General features: G+C 45.3%; 1 protein-coding gene across 1 annotated transcript; it reads right to left on the bottom strand.

Moving 5' to 3' along the window:
- Nucleotides 1-14,478: 14,478 nt before the first annotated feature.
- Nucleotides 14,479-25,560, bottom strand: CD2 (CD2 molecule). Its single transcript, XM_027091026.1, has 5 exons — nucleotides 25,439-25,560; nucleotides 24,995-25,300; nucleotides 20,741-20,974; nucleotides 15,921-16,043; nucleotides 14,479-14,830 (listed from the first exon to the last, which is right to left on the bottom strand). The coding sequence occupies exons 1-5, from the start codon at nucleotides 25,497-25,499 to the stop codon at nucleotides 14,532-14,534; spliced, it is 1,023 nt and encodes a 340-aa protein (XP_026946827.1). The 5' UTR covers nucleotides 25,500-25,560; the 3' UTR covers nucleotides 14,479-14,531.
- Between the last annotated feature and the right edge of the window lie 1,333 nt (nucleotides 25,561-26,893).

Here is a 26,893-nt window from a genome sequence, read left to right as displayed (position 1 = left end):
GGGTCCACTTCGAGCGACTGCTCTGCGTGGCAGGGTCCATTCCCCAGATCTTTTTTCGGCTGCCCACTTTTCCCCTCCCAGGCAGTTATCTTAACCCTTTCCCTCCACAGCACCACCCTCAGGTCCCACCTCTCTTTGTGTCTAAGCTGCCAGATGCCTTGTCAGTTACTCTCTGCTTCATCTCCTTCTGCTCTGGGATAGGGGAGAATGGGAACTTTGAATGCTAGAGTAGAAGAAAGTTGAGAAAGGAACCCTCAAGGGAGGCTGAGCATGAGACGGAATATTTAAAATTAATGTAAGATCTCTCAGAAGGCAAATGTTAACCTATCCGCATATGTCCTGTATCTCATTGTATGAAAAGACTGTCTCTTTCCAAGACCTGGATTTCACAACAACAAAACGGACCTCTTTTATTATTGTAACCTTAGGAGGTTTATTCTCTGGGAAGGGGTGGGGATGGTGAGGAAAAGAAAACCCCATTCTTCCAATTACCCCTCTGGCTAGAAATTAAGCATTTTGAGAGAAGGAGCTGTTTTCTTACACCTTCCTCAGTCCTTGTACAGATAGATCAACAAATAGTTGTTTAATGGATGGATGGACTGTGGAACTAATCTAGGAGAGAAAGCGTCATGTTCTGATTTTGATGGTACATATTATGTCTTCGAATGACTGGTTCTTTTTTTAAGGTGAGGCAAGTTTGTTATGACCTAAATCGTCAAGACATTTATACCCACCTAAGGCACTCTCTATGGCATGGAAGTGGATGCCCACAGCGTTTATTTCCCTGCTGCAGCCCAGCAGGGCTAGCCCTGGGCAGGGTGTGAGGAAGGAGAATTTGACCTTGGCTCTCCAGCTCTCCTTTTTGTCCCCCAACCCCCAGGAATCTCCCCTCCTCTTCCACCCCAGTCAGCGCTTTCTTGCTCTCAACTTGCTTGCAAAACAGGAAAAGGTCTGATAGCATGTGTATTTTCACTGAAATTGCTTCAGGTGAGATAACTAGATGATTCAGAAAAATTGTAGATGCTGTCTTTGAGATACCGTGGAAGTGTGACAGCCCGGATAAAAAGCAATTCCAGAGCAACAGAACTTCATCTGAGAGCCTGGAAATCTCGAAGGACACAACAGGAAGTTTCAACAGAAACTACTTAAAGTGCCCACCCAAAGCTCCCCGTGCAACAAGCGGGCGGCAGGGCTCTGTCTGGGATGCAGAGGGGAGGGAGGGAGGGAGGTAACAAATGAGGCAAAAGGGGGGAAACAGCTGTAGCTCTGGGCAGGGGGTGGGGGTGGGAGGCTTGGAGTTTAACAGTTGCTGTGGGTGGTCCAAGTCAAATACCACTGTACTGTCACTTCACCCTTGTTCGTTCCCAAGGCTGATGAGACTAGGGAAATAAAGGTGTGTACACCGCAACTGGATGGTGAGTTTTCTAGGCCAGCTATAATATTTTTCATCCTTCTATTCCCAGTGCCTAATACTGTACCTGGCCTGATAGGTGTTCACATAGAAAACTACTGAAGAAATGGATGGCTGAATGAATGACTAAATGAAGAGCACATCTTACATTTTCCCACTTCTCTGAGCTGAAAATCAAACAAACAAACAAAAAACAAAGTTGAAGAGGAAGGAGGCATGGTAGCTTCTGCAGGGGCCTGAGCAATTTCCTGAACATTCTAAGCAATTTTATAAGCCCATTAATGCCAATGAAAATTCAGAATTGCCTCGTGTTGCCCTCCTTCTCCACTCTGCAAGGTCTCGTTGTACTCGCGTGGTCATAGAGCTATTCCTCCACAACTTTGCTGTATCACACACTCTTATGGTGGGTGCTTTTGAGCGCTGCTGACAACTTGAGGGTTCAGGTCTCTGGGCTGAAGTGACGACAGTTCGTTGTGCTGAGACCCAAGCCATGTGCCCCACATCCCGTGGCAGCAGGTGGAAGAGAGGGCTGATTTTCCGTCCCCAGCCTCTCCAGGAGCCTTTACGAGATGCTACACCCCAGGACCGGCCACCGCACAGTATGGTTTGAGGTAGAAGGAGAAGGGCTCTCACACAGTCCTTGCCACGTTCCTTGCACACTTGCTGAAATTCCTAGAGGGCACCAGGTTTCTCCACACATTGCACATGGCCGGCTGAGGGGAAGCATTGCTGTGAATGGATGTGACTGCATTTTCAACGAGGGTGTAAACGATGGTGTATGACCCTGTCCCGTGAGAAAGCAGAAACAGATCTGACTCTGAGAGACTGCCAGAATCCACATGACGGGGAAGGGTAGAAGGGACAGAAAGCTCTCCCTGAGGAGAGCTACCCCTCAGGACTGGTCCGCCTGAGAGGCGCTCCCCTGAGGAATCTCGCTGAGGAGAGCTTCTCTCTGAGCATGGCTTCCTCTGGCCTCTTCCCTACAGATTCTCCCCTGGGCTCTGGGTTGAGGAAACACTCTGTCTCCTAGAACGGGAGACTTTCCTCCTTAGAAGAGGACAGATTTCTCTTTCATCTTCCAGGCAGCTCTTGGAGGCTACCAGGGGCAGGCGCGTGGCAGGGGGCAGTGGTCTCCATGGGCCTGACAGCTGCTGGGAGAGCCCAGGCCAGCTGCCCTGCCTGCCCAGCACCGTCCCTCTGCTCTGGGCTCCGAGGTCCAGTGTGCTCTGAGCAGGGCTGGCCTCAGGCAGAGTTCTGAGGGGACAGAAGTTGCCCCAATCCCCTCCCCGCATTACTCTCCTACCCCTAAGCTACACACTCAGTCCCCCAACCTCATTCTACCGTCTCCACACCTTCAGCACCCAGTGCCAACCTGCCCTTCTTTCCGCACAAAAAGGCTGCACTCTTCTGGGAGGACTCACATTCTAACAGGGCTCAAACCTTAAGCCAGAGGCGGGTGGCCTTTCCCACGCTCAGGAAAAATAAAGCGCACACAGGCCCCATTTGCTTCCCATTGAAGTAAATATGAAAAAAAAAAAAAAAAAGGATAATCTCAGGACCTGGAATACCTACTTTACTGAATAAAAGAATGTCTGTGAGGAAACTGACAGGGCTCCTTAATCATTAGAAAGTTAGGAAGTTCATCCTGAAATCACCGGGCAGCCTGATGGTCTCACACGTAGCTCTGAGTCCTCAGGTCGTTCATCACTGCTCCACACTGAAAAACGCGAAGCTTTAATAGTGGGATTTCAGTTATCAGCCAGTGGGATGGGAGCATCTGGAGGCTGGGGAACAGCGGCCCCTCAGAAATCACACCAGTGGGCTCTCCTTGGGCCTGGCCCTGAGACATGGATCTCTGAAGTATAGAAGGGACTTTCCTCTACCTTCTTACAGCTTCACAGAAGACCCCTGCTCCAGGGAGGGGAGTGGTAGGACACACTGATGACAGGCCTGCTCCCAGAGCAGGAATCTCTGCTACTTGTTCCCCTCGCGTTCTTAGGGAACTGTGTTTCTATGGTGTAACCAACCGTCACACTGAATCTCTTTATCAGCTCTGTGAGGGCAGGTGTTGATGCAGTGACCAATCTAGGTCACAGATACCTTGCTTTTTCCCATCAGGGTTTGCGTCCCCTGATGGACATGCTGATGTGGGACCTACTCATTCAAACACTGGTTAGTCAGCATTCTTACTTCAGGTAGCTCTGCTGTCGTCAGGCTATCGCTACTGTTAGCACTCTTAAGGCACGTGCCGCCAGCTTTGCCCCAAGAGCATCGTATAAAGTCAACCTCAATGGCCTGACCTTGCGGCAGGAGCAAAAGGAAGCAGCTAGCGTCTCTGTGGGCTCTCCTCTGGCAGGAAACCCACCTCTTCAGGCCACCTGCCTTCTCCCAAAGTCTTCTGAGGGTCAATTTTCAGTCTGGTGATTGTGAAGGTGAAAAGGACAAAAATACCCACACTGGTGCTTTTGTTTTCTGGAAATTGCTTCCCTATTCTCTTAAGCTCATTCCATCTGGGGCCAGGGAGCGTAAGTGGAGAACCTGCCTCGGGTCCCTGGGCTCTTTCCTGGCTGCCACCTGCCCACTTCTCACAGATGGTCCTGGTCACCTCCTCATCTGTAGACACAACCCTGTCCCAGGTCTCAGATGAGTCCCGACCAGGTCCATCCTGTTCCTATCGTGGGAAAAAACCTACACATTGATTACTCCGTACTTCTGGTCGGGGATGTGGTTCCTGAGGTGGGCCTCTGGCTCCTTGAACCAGTCACACAAATATATATTAATGATTAAATCAGTGAATTCGTTTAAAAATATTTATTGAGCACCTACTATGTTTCAGGCACCATATTAAGTACGGGTGACTCCAAGGCAAACAAGACAGACCCAGGACACATAGCCCAGCACAAAAGGCAGCATTAAGCAAGTGACTGCTCTAAAATGTTAGGAAGGTTGTGGAAGGGGATGGTCATGGTGCTGTGGGGGATTTGGGACAGGGGCCTCGTACTCTAGTCTATTAGGGAATGTGGTTGAGGTCTTAGGTAAGAAGAATGATATTTAATCTGGAACCTGAAGGACAGATAGGAGTTTGCCAAATATGGTGGCAGGGCTGGCATATGCAAAGGCCTAGAAGTGAGAGTTTAAGTATATTTAAAGAACCGAATAAAGTTCATACACCTAGAACTTAGTGATGCGGGTAGATGTGAGGAGATGTTTGAGAGGCAGGTGGAAGTCAGGTTGGGAGGCGCTTCAAAAAGTGGCAGTAAAGAGTTGGGCCTTTTTTGAATTTGGAAAAACTACATGTATATGTATAACTGAATCATTCTGCTGTGCACCTGAAACTAACACGGCATTGTTAATCAACTATACTCCGATATAAAATGAAAAGTTAAAAAAAGTTGGGCCTTTTTTTTTTTAGAGGACATGGAAATAAGATGGCTCTTAAGCAGCACTGGTATTTTATAACTTCTTCTTAAGATTAGGATTTAGTCACTACTGTAACAGAGCAGAGCATTCATGCCTGAGCACCAAGTTCTCCACAGTCTCATACCTATGAGCTAAATAACCTCCTGCCACACAAGTAATATTCTTGGTCGGGAATTGAAATTACGGCAGAAGAGCAAAGATCTAACGACATCCCTGACGTCTTTGCCCTTAATTCTGCAATTGCTTCCAGACTCTGATTGCATAGTGTTTGTATGGAAGGTTCTTGCTAGCCTGCCTCTGTTTCTCCTTTAGTCTTGTAATTATCTGCAAAAATGTCTCATTGTTCTGGACTAGTCAACAGACTTACCCACCCAAGTTTCCTTCTAGTTTTTTTTTTATGGTAAAATAATTATAGATTCATAGGAAGTTGCAAAAATAGTATCTAGAGTCCAATAAACTCTTCACCCAGACTTCTTCAATGGTGACATCTTATATAACAGTGTTACAATATCAAAACCAGGAAATAGATATTAGTACAATCCTATTGACTAAATCACAGGTTTTATCTGGTTTTCACATGAACTCTGAGTGTGTGTATGTATATATGTGTGTGTAGCTCTAGGCATTTGGGTCCCATGTACAGATCTATGTAATGAATCTGTAAATATTGAACTGTTCCATCACCATGAAGAACTCTCTCATCTATCCCTTTATAATTGCTCCCCCTGGCAAACATAATTCGTTAGCAGTACTGTTTTTAAGATGTCTCCTTGTTGCTGTGTACTCATTCAACTTGTGTCTAATTGCATAAAATTCTACACAAGCACCAAAATATGCTTATCCATTCTCTTGGTCACCTTCTAGATTACCTAGGATTCTTTGTAAGAACAGATATAAGGGGCTTGTACAGGTATTTCTCTAAGATATATACACCCAAGGATAGATTTGTCAGGTCAGATGTTTTATGAATTCTTGGACTCCGCACTGCCAGATGGCTCAGAACGCACCCCTTTGACTAGAGCCGAAATACTTGGCCACATCTAGTTGCCTAGGGTGGATGGGAAATGTAGTCTTTACCTTGGCAACCATGCTATCCAGGTCAACTGTTGTCATTAGAAGGAGACCAATTAGCAACCACGGCTGGATCTTTTATTCTTACCAGGCTAAGACTTTTAATCAAATGTTGTTTGTTTGTACACTAATATAATCATGATTTTTCTCCTTGCAGCTATTTTGTAATTTTATTGATAGATTATTTTTATGTTGATGTTTCCCTGAATTTGTTGGATGAACACTACTTGATCACGATGTATTTTAAAAAATATAATGTTGGCTTTGTTTGTTAATATTTTATCTAGGATTTTGAAAATCTACATTCATAAGTGAAATGAACTCATACTTTCCTTTTTACATTGTTCTTATTCAGTTTTAGAATCAGGATTATATTAACCTCATAAATTGAACTGGGCAGTTTTCACTCTTTCTCTATTTTCTGAAATTACTTGTATAAGATAGAAATTAGTGCTCCATGGACATTTCATAAAAGTCACCTGTAAAATGCACTGGAGATATTTTAAAAGGTAGATCTCTGATAATATATCACTTTCTTTAACACCTCATAGTTTATTCCCGTTTTGTGCCTCTTCTTGTGCCAATTTTGCTTTTTATATTTTTCAAGAAATATGGCAAATTTCCTTAGTGTTAAAAATATATTAGTGTATAGCTATTCATAATACTCTTCTATGAATTTTTAAATTTCTGCTGCATCTGTAGTTATCCCCTCATTTACATTCTGTATTTTTTTTCTTATTTGAATCTTCAACCCCTCTCTTTTTCCTTAAGTAGTCTCACCACAGGTCTATCTTATTAGTCTTTCTAAAACACGAGTTTATGATTTTGTTAATACTCTCTAGTTTTGTCGTTGTGATTTCATTGATATCTGTTCCACCTTCATTATTATTCTTTTCTTTCTGTTTCTTTCCTTATTCTTTTCCCACCTTCCTGAATATTATCCTTTGCTTGTTTTCAACCTGTCTTATATCTTGATAAATGTATTTAAAACTACATATTTGTTTCTCAATACGTTCTGCTGTAGATGTAGTCGTCAAATTTTAACATGTAGTACTTTCATTATCATTTGGTTTTATATATTTACTTCTTTGGTGATTTTATTATTAACCCAAGAATTACTTAATTATATGTTTTCTATTTTTCTAGAAATAATGTATTTCCAGAAAAGTAATGTTTTCTAGTAATCTGACATAGATTTCTTTTCACTAATTTTTAAAATTTATTTATTTATGTTTATTCTTGGCTGCATTGGGTCTTCGTTGCTGTGCGTGGGCTTTCTCTAGCTGCGGCGAGCAGGGGCTACTCTTTGTTGTGGTGCATGTGCTTCTCATTGAGTTGGCTTTTCTGGTTGCAGAGCATGGGCTCTAGGCACACAGGCTTCAGCGGTTGCGGCACATGGGCTCAGTAGTTGTGGCTCACGGGCTTAGTCACTCCATGGCATGTGGGCTCTTCCCAGACCAATGCTCAAACCCGTGTCCCCTGCATTGGCAGGCAGATTCTTAACCACTGCGCCACCAGTGAAGCACTCTTTTCACTATCTCTTTTAAAAAAATTTTCCAATTTAATTCATTATGATTGAAAAAGGTAATCCGAATAATAGTCATTCTTTAGACTTTCTTGTAATTTCCTTTGTGGCCTAGTATGTGATTAATTTTTTAAACTCTTTTATGTGTGCTCAAAAAGAATATGTACTCTATTGGGTATAGATAAATTGAGCTTTATTGATTGAAATATTCAGATCTTCTACATCACGGCTTATTTTTTCCTCTGTTTAACCTATTCATTTCTGAAGGCTCAGTTTTCTCCTATATAATTTTTTAATGTTAAAACTTCCAACTAAAATTATTAATTTGGCTCTTTCTTATCAAGCTCTATCAGTTGTCATTTTATACTTTTTGAGGTAATATCTCAGGTGCATATGTGTTTGCTCTATTATTGCTTCTACCGACACATGATTTCCTCCCTTGTCCCTGGAATTTTCTTTTGTCAGGTATTAAGACTGCTGTCTCATCTTTTTTGCTTGATATCTTTTTATTTTCAGCCTTTCTATATTCTTTTGTTGTAAATGTGTCCTCTGTAAACAATATATTGTTGGATTTTTTAAAATGTCCAATTTGAGATGCTCTGCCTTTTGATTTGTGACTTAATCTATATACATTTATCATAACCACTCCATATTAGGACTTGTTTCTGCCATCTTATTTTGTAGTTTCCATTACTGATATCTTTTTTTTTTTTTCTGTTTTAACCTTCTTACTCTTTACTGAGTAGGTGTGATTTTCTTCTGCTGGTTTAAAAGAACATATTTAATTGTTGTTCTTATAGTGGTTGCCCTTACCTTAAGATACATATTTGTTTATTTATTCTTCCTGACTCATTAAATGTATCAATATTTATTTCCTCTCCCTGACAAGGCAGGTAGTTTAACAGGTTGTCTCAGCTATTTGGACTCTGCTTCCCCTGTCCCACACATAATACACACAACAGCGAAAACAACACACACACATACACACGAGACTGATATAGCCTAGATCAAATTATAGTTCTGGGTTCTTATGAATATAGTTTTCCCTTTGCTTTTTTTCTGTAACCTTCCCCCTTTTTTTTTTTTTTTTTTACACAGCAGTTTTGCTAGGTTATTTGCTCACCTTAACTCTACATTCCTCCTCAGCATCTGTTGGATTCATTTTCCTCTTTTTTGAATATTTCTTCCAAGGTTTTTCAAAATGAGTCTATGCATAGCATAGATTCTGAGGTTTTTTATGCCAGAAAATATCCACAATATTTTCTATTAGATCCTCACATTTCAATGTCAATTTGGCTGAATATAAAATTCTATGTACGACACTTTAAAAATAGTATTGCTTTTTTATCTTCTTGCATCCAGTGTTGCTACTGAGAAGTATAATGTAAATCTGATGCCTGTTTTTTTGTATGTGAGCTTCTTTCTCTCTCTGAAAACATTCCAGAATTTTCTTAGTATTCAGTGATTTTAATTCATAGTAATGTGTCTAATTTGGGGGTTTCTATCTCTAGCCTTCATTTTCTCCCCTATGTTTGTTTGTTTTTTTTCTCCTGTGAGATCCCTGTTATCTGAATGTTGGTATTTTTATCCCTCATATTTCTTAGTATTTCTTTTACTTTTTAGAATCTCTTTATATTTTCCCCTGTCTTCTGGGATAAGTCTTCAGGACTATTTTACAGCTCCTTAATTCATTCTTTCACTGTATCTATCTTGCTACTTATCCCAGCTATTACGTCTTTTGCTTCAACTACTATATTTTTCATATTTGATATTTCCACTTGGTCGTTCTTACATCGTATTACTAATATCCTCCCTGATCGAGATTCCTGACAAGCCAATGAACCAGCTTGTGCTGCAGGTTCCTTCCTCCAAAATTAACTTTTGGCAAACTACAGAACTACTGAAGGGAAAAGAGCATGGATATGAAAAACTAACATAAAACTGAGGACCCTCTGAGAAGACTGAAGGCTCTTTGTGAGTAGGAGTGTGAGCAAGGGGACCCGAGGGGATGGATGTCCACAACCTGGGGTAGAAGAGGGTAAGTCAGCGGAGAGCTTTTAAACCATCCCTGCTCTCTCCTCCCTGCCTGGGCTGCCTCATCACCACAGCAATCCTGAGCAAGAGTCCCATCAGCTTGGTGGTGGCAGAGAGAGTGAAGGGAGCTAATCTGAAGGCAGTGCCAGAAGAAAAAACAAACGCATATACAGTCAGTTCTCATTATTCATAGTGGTTGTGTTCTCTAAAGTAACCACAAACACTGACTCAGCAAATACTGAACTATGCTCCCAGGGGGAATACAGGGTTAGGTTCCTGGAAACCTCTGGTCACACATTTTTATCAACTGATCAATACAGAACCTTGAACCTTGTTTTACGTGTGTTTCTGTTTAACGATACCTAATTTAGGATACATTGCTGAGGCATTAACATTGAACTCACGGCCAACAGTACTATCACTCATTCTTCAATGAAGCTTATCTGACACGTGGGTTTTTTCCATAGGACACATAGAGCCTTCTTGACCTTAGGAACACTAGCACTTCAACGCTGTTATGGACTAAATTATTTCCACCAAAATTTATATGTTGAAGCCCTAATCCCCAATGTGACCATATTTGGAGATGGAGGAAGAGTAAAGACCGAAATCTCTGTGATCAGGAGGGGTTTAACAACTAGCTGGGTGGTTTTACTGGGAAACCTTGGTTGTCAGTGTCGTTAGGTCTTTTTAGATGAGATTTTTCTTTAGCTGATAAATCTTTCCCAATATCCTGCCTGAAAATATCATGAATACTCTGCCTGATTTCTGCAAGCTGGGTGGGGTAAGAGCTCAGTCCCAACATTCAGTAGAGAACTTGTATTTAATCCCTCTGTTTTTAATTGTCTAGTGTTTTTTTTTTTTCCCCTCTGTTCTCTTTGCCTTTGTGGTTTGTGTCTTTTATTTTTGTTAAGTTTAATGTTACTTTTGTTGGGTTTCAGAAGGGAGTAAAGGCTGACGCATGAGTTAAGCTGCTTAACTAGAAACTCCCCTGCCTTACTTTTACCCCTGCCCTGTTCTCTCCCTGAAGACAGCTCCCCGCAATCCAGGTTTTGCTCCCCCAGTCCATGTGGCTGGGCTCTGTGGCACCAGTTCATGTGGGACCTCTGGGACTGCTTGACTGTTTGCTAAAATCCATGAAATTGATTGCCCCTCCCGGCATCTGCTGTAAGCACCTTCCGTATGCCAGCCCTGACCAGTGGGTAGATCTCACACCCTATCAGAGGCAGGCTATCAGAAAGACCCGAACTCCCCCTGCCACCCCTTCCCCTGCTCTGTATTGCTGTGAATAAACCACCTTCTTGTGGTTTTCAACCTCCATCTTGGGGAGTGATGTCCAAATGTGTCATCAGGGTGGCCCTGCTTATGGGGCCAGGGAGGTGTCAGCATGCTGGTGGCTCAATCCAGGATTTGTGGGGCTGCCTCACAGGTCTGTTCTTTGCTTTTAATATATCTGGCATTGGATTTTATCAATTTGTCCTATGTGGCCAGATGTTAGGAAACTAACTCAGGTGACTCAAACTCACAGCACACTAAGTCACCTTACAGAGTGCTTATTTATTAATTTAAAACGGGTTGTGTCTCTTTCCAATACTGGACCATTTGCCACTATCCAACGTATTCATTCTCAGGTATCAAGCCAGAAAGAAAGCTCAGAGTTTTCAGATTTCTGCTGTACACCAGGGCATCCCAGTTACATTTACAGACATTATTTCTAGTTAATCCTCACTTTAACCCTGTGAGGTGTTATCCCCATTTTACAGATGAGGAAACCAATGTTCAAAGAGGCTGAGTAAATTATTCAAGCTTTCAAAGCCAGTGAGAGAGAGTCAGAACCTTCTGGCTGCAGTACCTGTGGGCCTCATCCTCCTTTGAACTAGAGGACGACAGAATGAGACACAGAGATGAGATGGTCTCACAAGGTTCATGTCACGGCAGAGTTCAGGGGTCAGGAAGGGCCTCTTTCTTGACCCTCAATCTGAGTCCTGAAAGAAGAGTGTGGACAGGTGAAGAGCCAGGTGAGGGGTTTGGGCAGTGGGGTCAGCATGTGCAATGATCCTGCAGTGGGGAACACATGGGTGAGCTTGAGGAACCGTGTGGCTGCAGCCCAGCCAGCCCAGGCGAGCTCACCCTAGAGACTGCAGAAGGAAGACTGAGATGAAACTGCTAGTCTGCAGCTAAGGTCCCCTTGGAGCTAGGCTGACCCAGTTGCTAGGATCAGACTGCTTTTAGGGAGAGCAGGGAGGATATCAAAAAGACCGGAATTTTCCATCTTCATGTGCCACTCTAGGGTGTTCCAGTGTCTCAAATGACCTAAATATATCTTCCAACCAGGATGAATTCATTGTAGTGGACGTTACCCGTAGAGGATTCTTTAACTGGACCGTGGCTGCTTTTCTTACAATGCTGTATTATCTATAAAGTCCTCGGGTTTGACAAGTCACTGATGATTAATAATTGGAGGACCAGTATTGGACCATCACACCTGCGGTTCCCCACTTGAAAACCCCTCAGAATTGTTATTGTTAAAAATAACAGAGTCTCGGGCCCCAACCTAAGCTACTGAATCATCGATTTTTTTTTTTTTTCTCACAAGCTCAGCAAGCTATTCTGCAGCTGGCCTGACCACCTCTCAGAAAGTCCACACTCTGGGACAGGCTCAGTGGGAGATCACACAACCTCAGCAGGGGTGACTGCAGCACAAATCTTGAGTGAGGCCTGTGTTTTCTGCCTCACGGTGGAGACTCCAGCAGGCCAGGGAGTGTATCTTCCGTATGTAGATGCCACGGATGTTCACTTCCCTTCCTTTCATCAAGACTGTACTCACCCATTGAGTCAACTGGCCAGTGAAATTTTCAGTAAAGTGGTACGGGCAACGCTGAGAAGTGGTCAACGTCCTCAGGAGGCTTGTTAACCATGCATTTCATTGCTTCTAAAATGCACTTTTTATTCACATTTTAACACCTCAGGAATGGGGTTGGGCCTAAAATTGATTGTATCTTAGCATTTGTTAACAGTGTGATTGAGAGTGTTTTTTTCTTTCTCGTGGTATGTAAATAATGGTGCCAGTTAAAAATCAATGGTATCTTCAAATTGATGAAACATAGTAGTTGAAAAATGAATAACATATTTATATAAACAGGTAGTCGGCATGAGCTTCCTCTTGCTGTTCCCTCTACATGGGTAATTCTGCACCTCTGCTTCACCAGTTCTACTCATCTATTACAACTCAGTTCAAATGCCACCTCCTCCAGGAAGCCTTCTGTGTCACCCCAGTCCCACCACTCAATCCAGATTCCAAGTTCTTCCTCTGGGCTCCTGTATTGGCCTCTGACCTATATTTATCACACTGTTACATTTATCCTGTAATTAGTCTACTCCTCCCCCAACTAGACAGTGAGTGCCTTGAGAGCGAAGATTCCATGTACACCTCTGTTTTCCTAGTACATAGCACAGAGCTTGGTATGTAGTAGAAGTTCAATAAATGTTTGTTGAATGAGTAAATGATGAAGGATTGAATAGTTAGAGGCAATACGTGTTCTGTATGATATATAATGCCACAAGATTTCAGGAGAAAAGCACAGTGCGGGCTGGTAAGGCCAGGGAGGGCTTCAGGAGGGGAATGGGATAGGAGCCATTCTGGCAGGATGGCTGATGGAATAGCACAGAACTGCAATGAGGAAGGAGAAAGGGGGCAGTGCTAAGACCTTCATTTCTCTTCCTAGGTTGATCTTGTGATGACTGTTACTTGACTGGATTTCATGTTTGAATTTCAGGAAGCTATGGGCTTCCATTCATCATTATTCTTAATAATTAACTCTGGGAGCTAAAACAATGGATGTTCAGGTTCAGAGAAAAGAACAGTTCAACCCTCCGTGAGCTCTCACAGGAAGTCCTGAATGTACATAGACTTTGTGGTTTAGACCTCAGAGCTTCCTGCCCGAGCCTGACAAGGTTTAGCAAGTCTAAGAAGCTGGGAGAAGGTGGGCGGATGGGACCACAAACAACATGGTACCAACATTTCAAAGCAGGTGCCTTCTCACCACCTATTGTTTTAGAACCTTAACTGTAAACTGTTTTTTTTTTTCTCCCACTTCCCTCAAAGTACAGCTAGCATGACTGCTAGCTGGGGGTGGGGCCTGAACTTTTAATAATGGTCCCTTAAGACTTGGGATTTGTTCCAGCCAAGTTGTCTCTTAGCCTGCCCTTCTACATGTTGTCTGCTAGGCTCATGGCACCTTCAGTATTCATGGATTCCCCTCTTTTCAAGGATGGTTCTACAGATCGTGGTGACCATGTCTGAAGAGTCAAGGAAGTGAACCCCAAAATGAGGCTATGTTTTCTGGTGTCTCTTGTTGAAGTGTGTGCACAGAGATTTCAATTCATTGTATAAATCTACCAATAGGCTGTGGGTCCAGCTTTGCAGCTGAGACCTGGGGAGTGGATTCTGGTTGTTCTGGTGGGGATAAAGGTGGCCCAGTTGAAGTGGGATGGCCAAATTTGGTCCTGCCGTCACACCCCACCCACTAGCCTCTTTCTCATTCAGCAGCTCGATGCTGGGCTCCTTTCTACAGCGAGTAGATGCTGGGGTCAAATTCAAGGCATTTGTTTCACTTGTACTCGCGATATGGTGAGCAAGTGTCCACCTAAGAAAACCAAGGGTCTCTCAAGCAGCAAGCTGCTTGTAGCGAGACATGGCCACAGCGACTGCTTGACATCTGACACCGGCACGTGCTCTGAGAGGGAGGGTACGAGAGCTCTAGGATTCTGCGCTCCATCACCCATCATCCTAATGTGTGCACTTTTATTGTTTTTCCCTTCCTGCTGAGGTGGAGATCTGTGAGGAGGCCAGAGACTCCAGACGTCAGACCACATGGCTGAGTTGGAAGGTACAGACATGGCTGTGGCTCCTGGGCTGGGGAGGAGATCATGGTCTGCTTGTAGAGCACACTTGATGGAAGTGTAGGCATGCACACCTGGAGTGGAGAAATTCCACAGTGCCTTTTATGGGAAAGGACGGTTTTTAATCTCTTTTAATTAGAGGAAGAGGACAGCTGCGTCAGGAGACAGTTACGAGTTTTCTTCGACCTCACAGGGAGGTTTCGTTTGAACTCGAGGCTTGGGGAGGGGAGGGCCTTTTTGCAGGTGAACTTGTTTGCCCAGGGTAGGAGGAGGCCTCTTCTTCTGCTGGTGCTGGACACGGGGGCCAGGAGGCCTGGGACGATGAGCGGGTGCTTGGGGACGATGACCAGGTATTGGAGGCGTTTGGGACATGGCTGGATTTTGAGGAGTTGAGCCTGGAATTTGGTGGGGCTTCCAGCCCCTTTCCTCAGGGGTCAGTCTCTTCCCTCTTATCTCCATCTCTTCATCTGCAACAATAAAAACCTCGGAAGAGTTTTTCTTGGCAAGATACAATCAAGATCAATATAACTATTTATTGAGTGCCCCTCCTGTGTACAAGATGTCATGCTAGCTGCTCTGGGGGATATGATGAGGAAGCAGAAGCCACCTCTACCCTCTAGAGATTCCAGGCCTTGGGTGGGTAGGGGAGACAGAAATGCCCACCAGAAAAATAGAGGGAGAGCCCAGGGCTTTAGAGACCAGTGGGGGATGGTTTTGTGCCTGGGTCTCCAGGGAGCAGAGAGGGCACTCAGACCCCAGCCCTGCCTCTGAGTCATCCCAGGGATCATGCCCTAGAGCACCTCAGGGTTACAGCCCTTGTAATAGGATCTGAGTAGTCAGACAGGACATTAGTCACTCCCTGCCTTTGGATGGGTCTCTCAGTTAGCTCTGCCTTCCACCCAGTTCTGCTGTCATTCACCCACACTGCTTCGAGTGGCCTGGACGCTCCTTGAGCCAGCTCCTCGCTTATGAGCATAACTTTTTCATTCTAGGTGAGTTGTCAGACTGGCCTGATTCAAGGAAGAAACACTCACAGCCCTAACTCCTCCCCTTGGAACAGTGAATTGGAAAGGGGATATAAACATCCAGTTTTAGAACAAGTGTGTTCCTGTGAGTCCCTGATGTCCTGAAATTTTACCTGTATTCCTAGGAGCTTGGTCTTGAACCCACCTTGGCCACACCCTCAGGAGAAGACAAGGTGTTTCTTCACAGAAATTGTGTTTCGAAGCTTATCTTTCTACCCACATAGATATATGTGGCTCATTCAACATATGTCCACACAGCTTTGTACCCAGTCAGCCTCAGGTGGTGGATTCCAATGAGGCCAGCCTGGATGGAGCTTCTCAAAGCTCCCACATTGTTATCACTGAGAATTTGTTTTTCAAAACTCAAGCTAACCACAAAATGGAACAAACTGTAACTGCCGGTTACAGCCCTGACATTCTGAAACTACCCATCTCCATTATTTTCTTTCCAGACTCTAAGTGCCAGACCCATGAGTTGTTTCCACGGGGATTTCACCCAGGCCTGTGGTGGGACAGAAGAGAGGGAGCTTACCATTTCTCCTACTCCTCTGTTTTTTCCTCTTGCTAATGTAGAAAACGAGTAGTGCCACGAAGACAAGGAAGACGGTGCCTCCTCCACAAATGCCGATGATGAGATAGATATCCAGACCTTTCTCTGCAAGAGGAACAGACGTGGGATGGATGGGAGCGTCCTGGGAAGAGGGGCCATTTCGTTGCTCTGGCCGAGGACTCGAGGACTCCTGCCTCCTCTCTTTCAGATAAAAGAGCTTGGTGGGACTTTTCAACCTCAGGGAAGCCAAGCTCATGGAGGCTGTGCACTGGGTCAATACCTGAGCGGGTGCAGGGTCCAGGATAAGCCCTCTCAGAACGTTCCTTGGAGAACTGCTCTCCTGAACCACAAATGCCTGATTCTTCACGTACCAAGCACTGTCCCCTATCAAGGAGAATGTCACAGAAGTTTAGATCTGAGAAAGAGTTTAGAGAAAATCTAGGGTAATCTCTAGTTTCACAGAAAAGGCCCAGAGAGGGAGGATGAGTTGCCTGAGGCCACACAGTATCCATTCCTGAGTGGTTCCTTTAAGCAGCCCCTCGTCTCCATGTTTCTGCACTGTTTTTCTAGCTTCATCTCTGGCTGCCCTCCCACGTCATGATTTTTTCTCACCCTCTTGACCAGAAAGTTTCTAAAGACAGGATACATGTTTCACGTGTCCAACCCAGTTCTCTGACCTCAGAGGCAGCACCCCGTCCCAGATTTTCCCTGGCCTGTGAGAGAAACTCAGACACACAGAGAGTTAGCAGCAGCAGTGGACTTGATCTTCAGCTCACAGATCTTCAGCTGCTGTCATGCAATGAGGATAACAACGACCGTGTTAAGAGAAATGGGTTTGAGAGCAGGCTCTTCTAGGCAAGAGCTGTGTGACCTTTGGCAAGTTACTCCACCTCTCTGAGCCTGTTCCTGTCTTTAAAAAATGGAGAGAAGGAACTTATATCACAGGCGGCTGCTGGAAGTCAATCAGATAATGGATGTGAAAGTGCTTTGTAAACTGTAAAACTACACACAAAGATCAGGGTCTGCTCTGACTACAGTTCCGTGCACCGGTGCTTCTGGGAGCTATTTCCCGGGAGGGATGCTGGGCCATCTGCCCTTTAGTGAGTCAACAGCAGTCACAGAGGCAGCAGCTGGGGCCAGGGTTCAGGGGACTCGTACACCTGGAGAACAAATGGAGTTCTGCCCAACATCACAAGGAAACCCTTCTCTAGCCAAACATTCCTGGGAAGATACTGTTGTTCATGAAGCCCAGGATGGGCCCCAGGAGCAAGTCAGAGGCTCAGAAACGAAACGAAACAGGTTTCCAGACTGCGGTGGGCTGTTAATCCTTGCTTTCTTTCCTAAGTCTCCCTCTGACCCACTCTTTGCCTGCCAGTTACACAGCCTCTCTATGCTCTGCGGATGAAGCGGCTTCCATTGGAAAAGCAGGCATAATCATAACCTGCTGTGAAACTGGACCGGGAAAGTTAGGGGGGTCCTTTAGGCTCTGCCTGCTTGGAGGAAGGGCCAGGGCTATTGGAGTCCACCTTGGGCTGAGCCAAGGACTTCCCAGGGTCTGACCTGGGTGCGGGGGGGCATGGGCCTAGGACCAGTTGGGGAGCAGGGACTAAACCATGCAGCCACTAGCTTGTCTTCTCAGAGTCCTCAGGCAGGGCAAGCACGCCCCTATCTGGGCACACTTGGGAATGTTGGAGCGCCTTACACGGTCTGTTCACAGATTCGTCCAGCACAGCCTCTGGGGGCTTTCTGCGGGGAATGCTCCATTGTGTCTCAGAGGCAGCTGTGGCTCTGTCATTGAAAGCTATGTCCTCACAGTCACTAAATCCAGACACACTCCTTCCTGCACTCCCTCTTGGAGATAATGTGCCCACGAGTTTACGTGGTGGAGTCCTTCTTGTGTGTCCAAACCTGCTCCTTCCTCCTACTATTTCGGTTTTAAGTACATGCTCATCTTTTCTGAGCCAAGTGGTTAATCTTGTCGTTGCTCCACTCTGCCTTGGCCTTTTAGGATGAAACATCCAGGTCCATTTTAGGGTTTTCAAGAGCAGCCCTGTCCTCCCCAGTCTCCCCCTAGGTATTCCTCCCATCTCTCTAGTGGCCCCTTCCCAGACTGGCTCCCACTCTGTACCACAGAGTAAGGGACAGGAATGCTCCAGTCTTCCAACCTCATCTTCCCCCAAAGCCCTTCTTCCCTCGCTCCATCCCTCATGCACACACATTTTTATACTGGTGGGATCTAGTTAAAATAAGCGTGGAGTAGGGCTGCCAGATAAAACACCGGATGCCCAGTTAAATTTGAAATAAACAACGAATAGTTTTTAGTATAAGTATGTCCCACGCAACACTTGGAACACATTTATACTGTCTCTTTTTATTTGCTAAATCTGGCAGCTCTAATCAAGAGCCTCCTAAAAGGGGATTAAGAGCTTGTGAAGTCGAGGAGGGGCGACTTCACTCACTGTGCCTTAGTGATGGGGGGCACGGAGGGACGGCTGGTGGGCAGACATAGACCTCACAGGAGGTGAAGGGACGCTGGTCTGAGCGTGTGACTGGCAGACTCTAGCATGGTCCCCGCTGAGCCCTGCCTCCTGGTATTCCCGCTGGTGTGAGACCCTTTCTGATTAAATGTGGGCTGGACTTACTGACAGGCTCCTAATGAATAGAATACCGCAGCAGTGATGCACCATCTATCACTCCTGAGATCAAGTACAAAAAGTCCACGGCTTGGGCTTCCCTGGTGGCGCAGTGGTTGAGAGTCTGCCTGCCGATGCAGGGGACACGGGTTCGTGCCCCGGTCCGGGAAGATCCCACGTGCCGCGGAGCGGCTGGGCCCGTGAGCCATGGCCGCTGGGCCTGCGCGTCCGGAGCGTGTGCTCCGCAGCGGGAGAGGCAAAAAAAGGGAGAACCCCGGGCACAAAAAAAAAAAAAAAAAAAAAAGGTTGCTCTGGGGGAAGTAGCTGCCATATTGTAAGGCAGCCCAATGCCGCCCCCGTGAGTGAACTTGGACATGGATGCTCCCCCAGTAGTGCTTGCACCTGACTGACATGACTGCAGCCCCTGCCTGTGTCTTTTTTTTTTTTTTTTTTTTTGCGGTACGCGGGCCTCTCCCTGTTGTGGCCTCTCCCGTTGCGGAGCACAGGCTCCGGACGCGCAGGCTCAGCGGCCATGGCTCACGGGCCCAGCCGCTCCGCGGCACGTGGGATCCTCGAGTACGGGGGCACGAACCCGTGTCCCCTGCATTGGCAGGCAGACGCTCAACCACTGCACCACCAGGAAAGGCCCCTGCCTGTGTCTTGATTACAGCTTCATGAAAGACTCTGAGCCAGAAACATCCAGTTAAGTCACTCCCAGATTCATGTCCCACAGAAACTGTGAGATAATAACTGCTTGTGTTTTAAGCCACTAAATGTGGGGTTGTTTGTTATGCAGCAACTGATAACTAATTCAAAATGTATATTAAAATGTCTCACTTCTGATTTCACACCAGCTCAGGGCTGCTTCCTAGGGTCACTGACCAGCCATACTCACTATAGAAACTCAGGGCCTCTGGCCAAATAACTATCTTTTGTGCTCAGTTTCCTGTCGGGGGATTGACTAGACAGCAGTGGAGACATAATCCCAGAGTAGCAGATGAGTAGACTCTTGGGGATCACAGGGCTCATCTTCTTTGTGGACCAGGAGGCTGAAGCCCGGAAAGGGGAAGGAACTCTGTCCAGGTCGTCCCTATATATTTGGACAGACCCAAACTAGAAGCCAAGACTCCTGGCTCCCAGAGCAGTCCACCTTTCAAAAATTACTTCTAGGGCTTCCCTGGTGGTGCAATGGTTGAGAGTCCGCCTGCCGATGCAGGGGACACGTGTTCGTGCCCCAGTCCGGGAAGATCCCACGTGCCGTGGAGCAACTGGGCCCATGCACCACAACTACTGAGCCTGTGCTGTAGAGCCCACGAGCCACAACTGCTGAAGCCCTCGCACCTAGAACCCAGGTTCCACAACAAGAGAAGCCACCGCAGTGAGAAGCCCACGCACCACAACAAAGAGTAGCCCCTGCTCACCGCAACTAGAGAAAGCCCACACACAGCAGCGAAGACCCAACACAGCCAAAAATAAATAAATTTATTAAAAAAAATTACTTCTAGGGGTCACATGAGGCTGGTGGTCCAGGGAAGAGCTTAGACTCTTGAAGTTTCAGAACTTTCTGGTGCTGGGCTGTCTGCTCTGAGGCAGTGAGAGCATTGCCCACCTGTGTTCATGGTCCTCCCTGGCCTCGAGCTCTTCTTCCCCCCAAGCCTCTAACTCCCAGGGTTTCTACAGCCCTTCTGCACCTGCCCCTGATAGGAGGTGCCAGCCATCTCCCCTCCAGAAAGGAATCTTTTTTGCTCCCTTCTCCATTATTGCCCTAGGAGCCACAATCATGGTCACTGACTAGCTGAGGGATCGTGGGCCAGTCAGCTTGCCTCTCTGGGAAGTGGTGGTCTGTGTGAGATCACCGTCACAGCTCCTTTTATCTCTTCAACTCGGCAATTCTTCCTCCTAGCAGAGAATCTTTTTCATTGCCTGAGGTTATACCATGCTCTCTGAGAAGATTCCCAAGATGGGCAACCATAGAGCACTACCTCCTCTCTCCTCTAGGACTTCCCTTGAAGATTTCCGGGGAAAGGGGGTATGTTTTCAGTCCTCACCCTGAGCCGAGGATGCCTCCCAGCCCAAGCACCCAGGCCCTGGAGCGGTCCTCTGCTGTGGGCCTCAAAGGCCGTGTTTGTGAAGTGAACTTGGGGTGTCTGACCAGTGCCCACCACGCACCTGAACAGCTGATGGTCACCGTGCTCGTTTGGGCACCGACATTGTTACTCGCCACGCAGTTGAATGATTCAGTCCGTTTGCTCTTCAACTTGTATGTGATGACCTTCTGATGACTTTCTTTGATACGGGTCTCATTTATAAACAGTTTTAATTGAGGGTCACTTCCTTTTGCTACCTCGCAGATCAGGGTTCTGTTGGTACAACTCCAGGAAATTACAGGTTTTGAGACCATCTCTGAAAAGAAAAGAAAGATTCAATTCATATTAGGCCATTTACTGATTGTAAAAGACGTACCTATTTATAGAGGGGAAATTGAGTTAGTTTGGGACCAGAAAACATTTCAAGGACCCCTAGCAATTTTCAAAAATCATTTCTATTTCATTTTATTTATACAGCACAACAAAATTATTTCTGATATTTACAGATACATTATATCAGTAAAAGATACATCATATCACAGGCTTATGTGCTGTTTTAGACCTTAAAATGTTTTCACATATAGGATATCCTTTCATCCCAACAGAGAGGCACATGTTTTTCTTCTTGTTTACAGATGAAGCACCCAAGGCTCTGAGAGGTTAAATGGACAGTCCAAGGGCACCCACTAATAAATGGCAAATCAGGAGAGGAGCTCACCCTTCCAAATCCAAGTTCAGTAGTACGGGTAAGAGGTTTACCACACCCTGCTCCCCATATGCTCAGGAGCCTGTGAGGGATAGCGGGGTGGGGGCAATGCTTTAAGAGCAGCTGGGAACTTGTCCCTGGAGGACTGGTACATGTGTAGCCTGGGGCCTTGGTCACAAATGAAGCAGCAGGTCCTGGGAGCAGGGGGTCAGGTGTGCAGTTCAAGCTCTGGAGGGAGAGAACGCCTTCAGCGTCCCAGAGCTGCTGGACCTCACCACTGGACCTCACTGGACCTCATCCACAAGAGAAGGATAAGAAAGACATTCCCCACCTATCACAGCAGGGATGACATGTGACAAAGCCCTGGCACACTGACAGGTACTGACAATATTGGTGGTAGTTGTTGTAATCGTAATCATACACGCCCTGCCTCTCCTTTTCTGACATGATAACATTCGAAGGCTGCGTCATGAAAGAAAAAGCCCTGGCCTTGGTGTCAGTTGGGCCGGGTCCAAATCCTACTCCACCACTTCCGAGCCATGTGACCAACTTCTGCCCTTTTTCTCATCCTTCCCTCTCTTTCCTCAGACTTGCCACTTTCCTCTCTCAGCATCCTTCCATTCTTTATACAGATGGATAGTTTTTTTTTTTTTTTCTGATTTCCTCCCTCCCAGACAATAATATCTTCCCCATGAACTTTCTCACCAAATTTCATTTCCGTCCCAAAATATAGGCAGGCAGAAATGAAGGGTTTTTTTTTTTCCCATCCAGGGATTCGGTGTGACCCAGAATGAAGAGGATGGAAAAACATCACCATATACAACAAGAAAGGGTCAGTGCATACTCTAGGGGTTGAGTCAAGGAGTTTGCTTGTGTTTTCAAAATGGAAATACTCTTTTTTTATTTATAACAGTAAATCACGTCACTGCAAAAATTGATAAAATACCAAAAAAGTTTCAAGAAGATTAAAAACCACTTGCAATTCTACTACCCAGAGTCAATAATTATTAATGTTTCGCTGCATCCCTTTAACAAATGTTTTCTATGCCATGCATACCACATATAAATAGTGTTCTAGAAACTAAAACTGGATCATAGATTTTTTTAGTCTGCTTGTTTTCCTTTAATGATCTATTATGAAATTCTTTTAGGAACACCAATAAATATACACTTTCATCATCTTTTTAAATGATCTATTCTTGATTTAATTCATAAGTTTCTAACTGCTGGGGACTTTAAGATCCTTTCCAGCATTTCACTGATATGAACCACCCAGAGATGAGCGGCCACTCGAAGTCATATCTTCACATACATCCTCTCCGTAAGATACTTTCCTACAAGAGGCATGGTTGGATCCTGTGGGGCACATCTCACAGATGAGGCTCTTTGATTCCAGGTTGCTAGGACAAACTCCTTCTCCACTAACATCTGCTTTTAAGGGGCCTTCCACTGGTTCCTCAGCTGGCAGCAGCAGCCCCCTCCTTAAGGAGCTGTGGGTACCAAGGTTGGAGACTGAGAAGCATGGAGGAACTAAGAGATGGGGAGAGCACGAGCACTGAGGAATCAGGTATAGTGTTCCAGGTGCCCAAGGCACCTATGCTTAGTTGTCTCCCTGAAGCCTTGTCCCACGGAATAGCCGATAGTTATTATTATGAAAATCAGACTCAGAGCAGACAGAGAATTTGTCCAGGGTCATGTGGCAGGAAATGGTGCCTGGACCCACAAATTGACACGCTGTGTGACATTCACACACACACACACACACACACACAAACACAATGAGATGGCTGCTGTGTCATGGAAAGATCTGTGTCTTTTGGCAAAGGAGTGAAGGTTTATTTTTGAGGTCATGAAAGCATTCTAAAATTGATTGTGGTCATGGTTGTACAACTCTGTAAATATACTACAAGCCATGGAATCATGGCTGAATTTTATAGTATGTGAATTATACCACAATAAAGCTGTTTGGGGTGGTGGGTGGGGGAATGTCACCATCCTTGCTAAAACTAGCCTTGGGTTTGGATCCTGACTTTGCTCCTGTCAAGCCACTTCCGTTTCCTTATAGATAGTAAGGGGATAATAACAGCTACCTCTCAGGATTGGTGGCAACCTTAAATAAGATCCTGTAGCAAAGCACGTGACATCTCACTGGTAACCATTACTACCACTGCAGTACCAAAGGAAACATCAATGTGAAGCTCAAGTTCAAAACAGGACACTCAAGCCCATGCTGGCGGAGTCACGACATCTGTGGTTCCCAGAGCCCACAAGCAGAAGTCCCTTCTGGCTCCATTCTGTCTCGCCCCATTTCTGGAATGTACTCTCCGTCCTGGTGCAGGTCCAGGTATGGAAAGTTGTCATTTGCAGAGGAGCTGACAATGTCTGTGACTGTTGGAGGGGGGCTGCTACCAGTTCCGAGCGCTCAAGAACAGGGCTGGATGGTGACTCTAGGTAGGAGGAGGGGGCCCGTCCTATGGCAGCGTTTCCTGTGCAAAGCACGGAAATGCTTATTTGCTCACTGAATCTCTGGCTGTGCTCACGCTGGGGTTCCTGTCTTCCTCTCCAAGCTAAGTACAGCTTCCTCTTCTCAGTTTTATCCACACCCAGCCAAGTGACCCCTGGTCTTATGACTTCATTTTCACTTCCATTCTATTGTACTTTCTCTCCCCTCTCTCCCAAACTCAAGCCACTTTGCTCATCCTTTCTCCACACATGACCCCCGACGTCATCGTTCTTTAGGCATTTTATAGGCACCCTTTAGTCTAGGCCACTAGTTATCAGCGTTGGCTGCTCATTAAAATCACCTGGGGAGTTTAGCACCTACGATGCCCAGGCCCTGCACCAAGAAACACTGATTAAATTGGTCTGGGATGGGACTCAGCACTGGTAACTTTAATAGCGCCTCAGCTGATTCCAATGTGAAACCTGAATTGAGTGTCACCGACCAGCCCTTCCCTACTTCACTTGGAGTAAAGCAGCAGCTTCCTAGCTAGGCTTCAAGCTTCCATCTTCAATAGCTACTACTACCCTCCCAGTACACGCGGAGACATACAAAGCCACACCTTGTGTATTTTCTACAGATATCAGCAAAAATCATCTTCCACCTTTGATCATGCCGATGTTGAGCTGATTAGAAACAAGGGCTGTTCATCCTGAAATTCATCATTTCCAGCCCTTTTCTGCCTTACAATTACTCCTTCAGGACATCTTGGCTTGAAATTGTCTCTCTGGATGGAAGACCCGCTGCCCTCCAGTCAGCCTCCCCTTCCCAGTCTCATACCTAGCTTGCCCTTCAGCATCCACCTGGAACGGCCACCTTTTTCTTCTGCCCACCTGTTCCCCTCTTCGTGATTAACGCAGGATCTTAATCCGGATCCTTCACTCAACCCTGCATCCCCACAGCCTCTGAAGAGAGAGTTTGAGGTATGTAGACTTGAGGGTCTATTAGCTGTGGATTCCGTCTCTCTCACAGGACTGGAGTCTGCACCGAGGTAGGAGGGATGCATTCGATTTCCTTTAGGGCTCCCCCAAGGCCAAGGTCAGGGCTGGGGACATTTCATAAATGCTATTCCTCAACTTGCTAAATAGCGCCCATACTGAGATGGAGGAATTTAGGGGACAGAGACTTACCTTGAACCTTCAAAGCAAATGCTTTCTCCAATATGTTTTTTCCATTCAAATCATATACAGATACTGTGTAGACGTCGCTATCATTTCTCTTCAGAGCTTTAATTTTCAGAGTTCCATTTTTTAACATCACATACGTGTCCGTTATCTGGTAAGGTGGCTTGTGTTGTTTTAATTGTGCAATCTTGATTTTGTTTTTGTCCCATCGTGTATCTGCTACCCTATCATTCATTTGAAAACCAGGAATGTCCAGGTTGATGTCATGATCCAGGCAACCCCAGATGACTTCAGTATTTTCAGAGACCTCACCTACAAGAAGCAAGAAAGTTACTGAGGTAGCTCACTGCCGAGGAAAGCTGGGCTGTGACCTCTCTGACTCTTGCACTCACTTCAGGGTTGCCAAAGAAGCTTCTAATGGTGACAGTGGAGACCCACGCACCAACTTACCTTTGGTGGAAACAGTGAAAATCAGAAGGAAGCTGGTTAAGATTTTACATGTGAGGCTCATCTTTGGCGTTAGTTTCCTTCTTGTGATTCTGAGCTCTTCTTTAAAAAGGAACTGAAATAACACCAGTGGAATCCACCCCCTGAGAGCTTAACCACGTGCCTCTCCTTTTTGCTTCTTTACAGTGACATAGAAAACAGACACACACACATGTGCGCGCGCACACACATACAAAACCTGGCTGATGTGCTCCTTTGCCAAAGCAGGTGTATTTATGAGTGTGTGTCTTCTTATAACATTTTAATCCTCACAACAACCTTGAGTGGGTTTTATTATTCCCGTCGAAGAGAAAAGGAACTAAGAGGCTAAATAAATCATCAGGATCCCCCTTTAGTTAACAAGGAGCCAAATTCAACCATACGGCCCAACTTCTATCCGTTCTGCTGTAATGTCCCTAACAGGACCACATAGAAACATAGGTAAATGTTTGTAAGCGAATAGCTAGCAGAATACAATCATTTATTCCATGATTACAAATACTAGAAAATGTATACATACTAAACAATTATGAAAGTGGATTTTTTCTTTCTCAAAAGGCATTTTAAATGTTCTAAGACTGTTTATGTGATAAAAAGAAACAAATACAAATTGAGTCTCAGCTGTAAATGCTTGAAATCCCCAAATCTTATGTTTAGCATACATTTTATAACTATATTGAAATTCACAGATAGGTAAATAAAAAATTGTTCCAAAACAAACAAAAATGCATTGAGACTATGAAATGCTATTAAGCAATCAGAACAAATCATCCAAGAAACATTTAAGATGGTTAACACTGTAGATGGTTAAGGAAAGGAAGAGATAAGGAGAAAAAAGAGAAGTGCTAGAGGACAGGAGAAAGACAGAGGAGAGAAACGTGTGAGACAGGGAGAGAAACAGAGATGCCCTGATGGACACAACCAGAAAAAGAGGCACAGAGAGACCCAGCTATAGAGAGAGGAGCACCCAGTTACAGATTTCCAATGTACAATTCTAGCCTTATGATTCTTTAGGATAGAGTGAGCAAAAATCTTAAAAATTGTGCTTGTTTTCTGTTTCAGCTTTAGGTGCAACTGTGGATGTCCTGTCTCAGAAAGTTGCCCAGGAAATGAAAGTAAGTCAAAACAATGGATCTCAACCACTGGGCAAAAGGAAGCCTGAATAGGATATTTACCTCACGATTGTGTGGCAAATCCCTAATTCACATCACCCACAAAAATAGAACGCAGTTGGATTCCATTTTTAAACGTTTAAAGTATAACACAGTGCTACAGAAAAACAGTATAGAAGGATATTTTCATGCCTTTGAGTATGGAAGGCCTACCTACATATGCTATAGGTTCCAAAAGTATTAATAAAGAAAAGATGGACACAGCTATGTAAAAATGTAATACTGAAGTATAGGCAAAGAGATGATG

Source organism: Aethalodelphis obliquidens, unplaced genomic scaffold (genome assembly GCF_003676395.1).
Source record: "Aethalodelphis obliquidens isolate GAN/ISIS:26980383/991018 unplaced genomic scaffold, ASM367639v1 scaffold70, whole genome shotgun sequence".
Classification (NCBI taxonomy): Eukaryota; Metazoa; Chordata; class Mammalia; order Artiodactyla; family Delphinidae; genus Aethalodelphis; species Aethalodelphis obliquidens.
The sequence above is the reverse complement of the archived record's forward strand: the minus strand, read 5'-3'. Positions and strand labels throughout refer to the sequence as shown.

Bases quoted from the DNA above. Each gene is read 5' to 3' on its own strand.
- CD2 (XM_027091026.1), bottom strand. From the start codon at position 25,499: ATGAGCCTCACATGTAAAATCTTAACCAGCTTCCTTCTGATTTTCACT. The intron at 20,975-24,994 runs GTAAGTCTCTGT...TTTTCTTTTCAG, and splicing joins ATTTGCTTTGAAGGTTCAAG to AGATGGTCTCAAAACCTGTA. The intron at 16,044-20,740 runs GTGCGTGGTGGG...TTCCTCTTGCAG, and splicing joins GGTGACCATCAGCTGTTCAG to AGAAAGGTCTGGATATCTAT.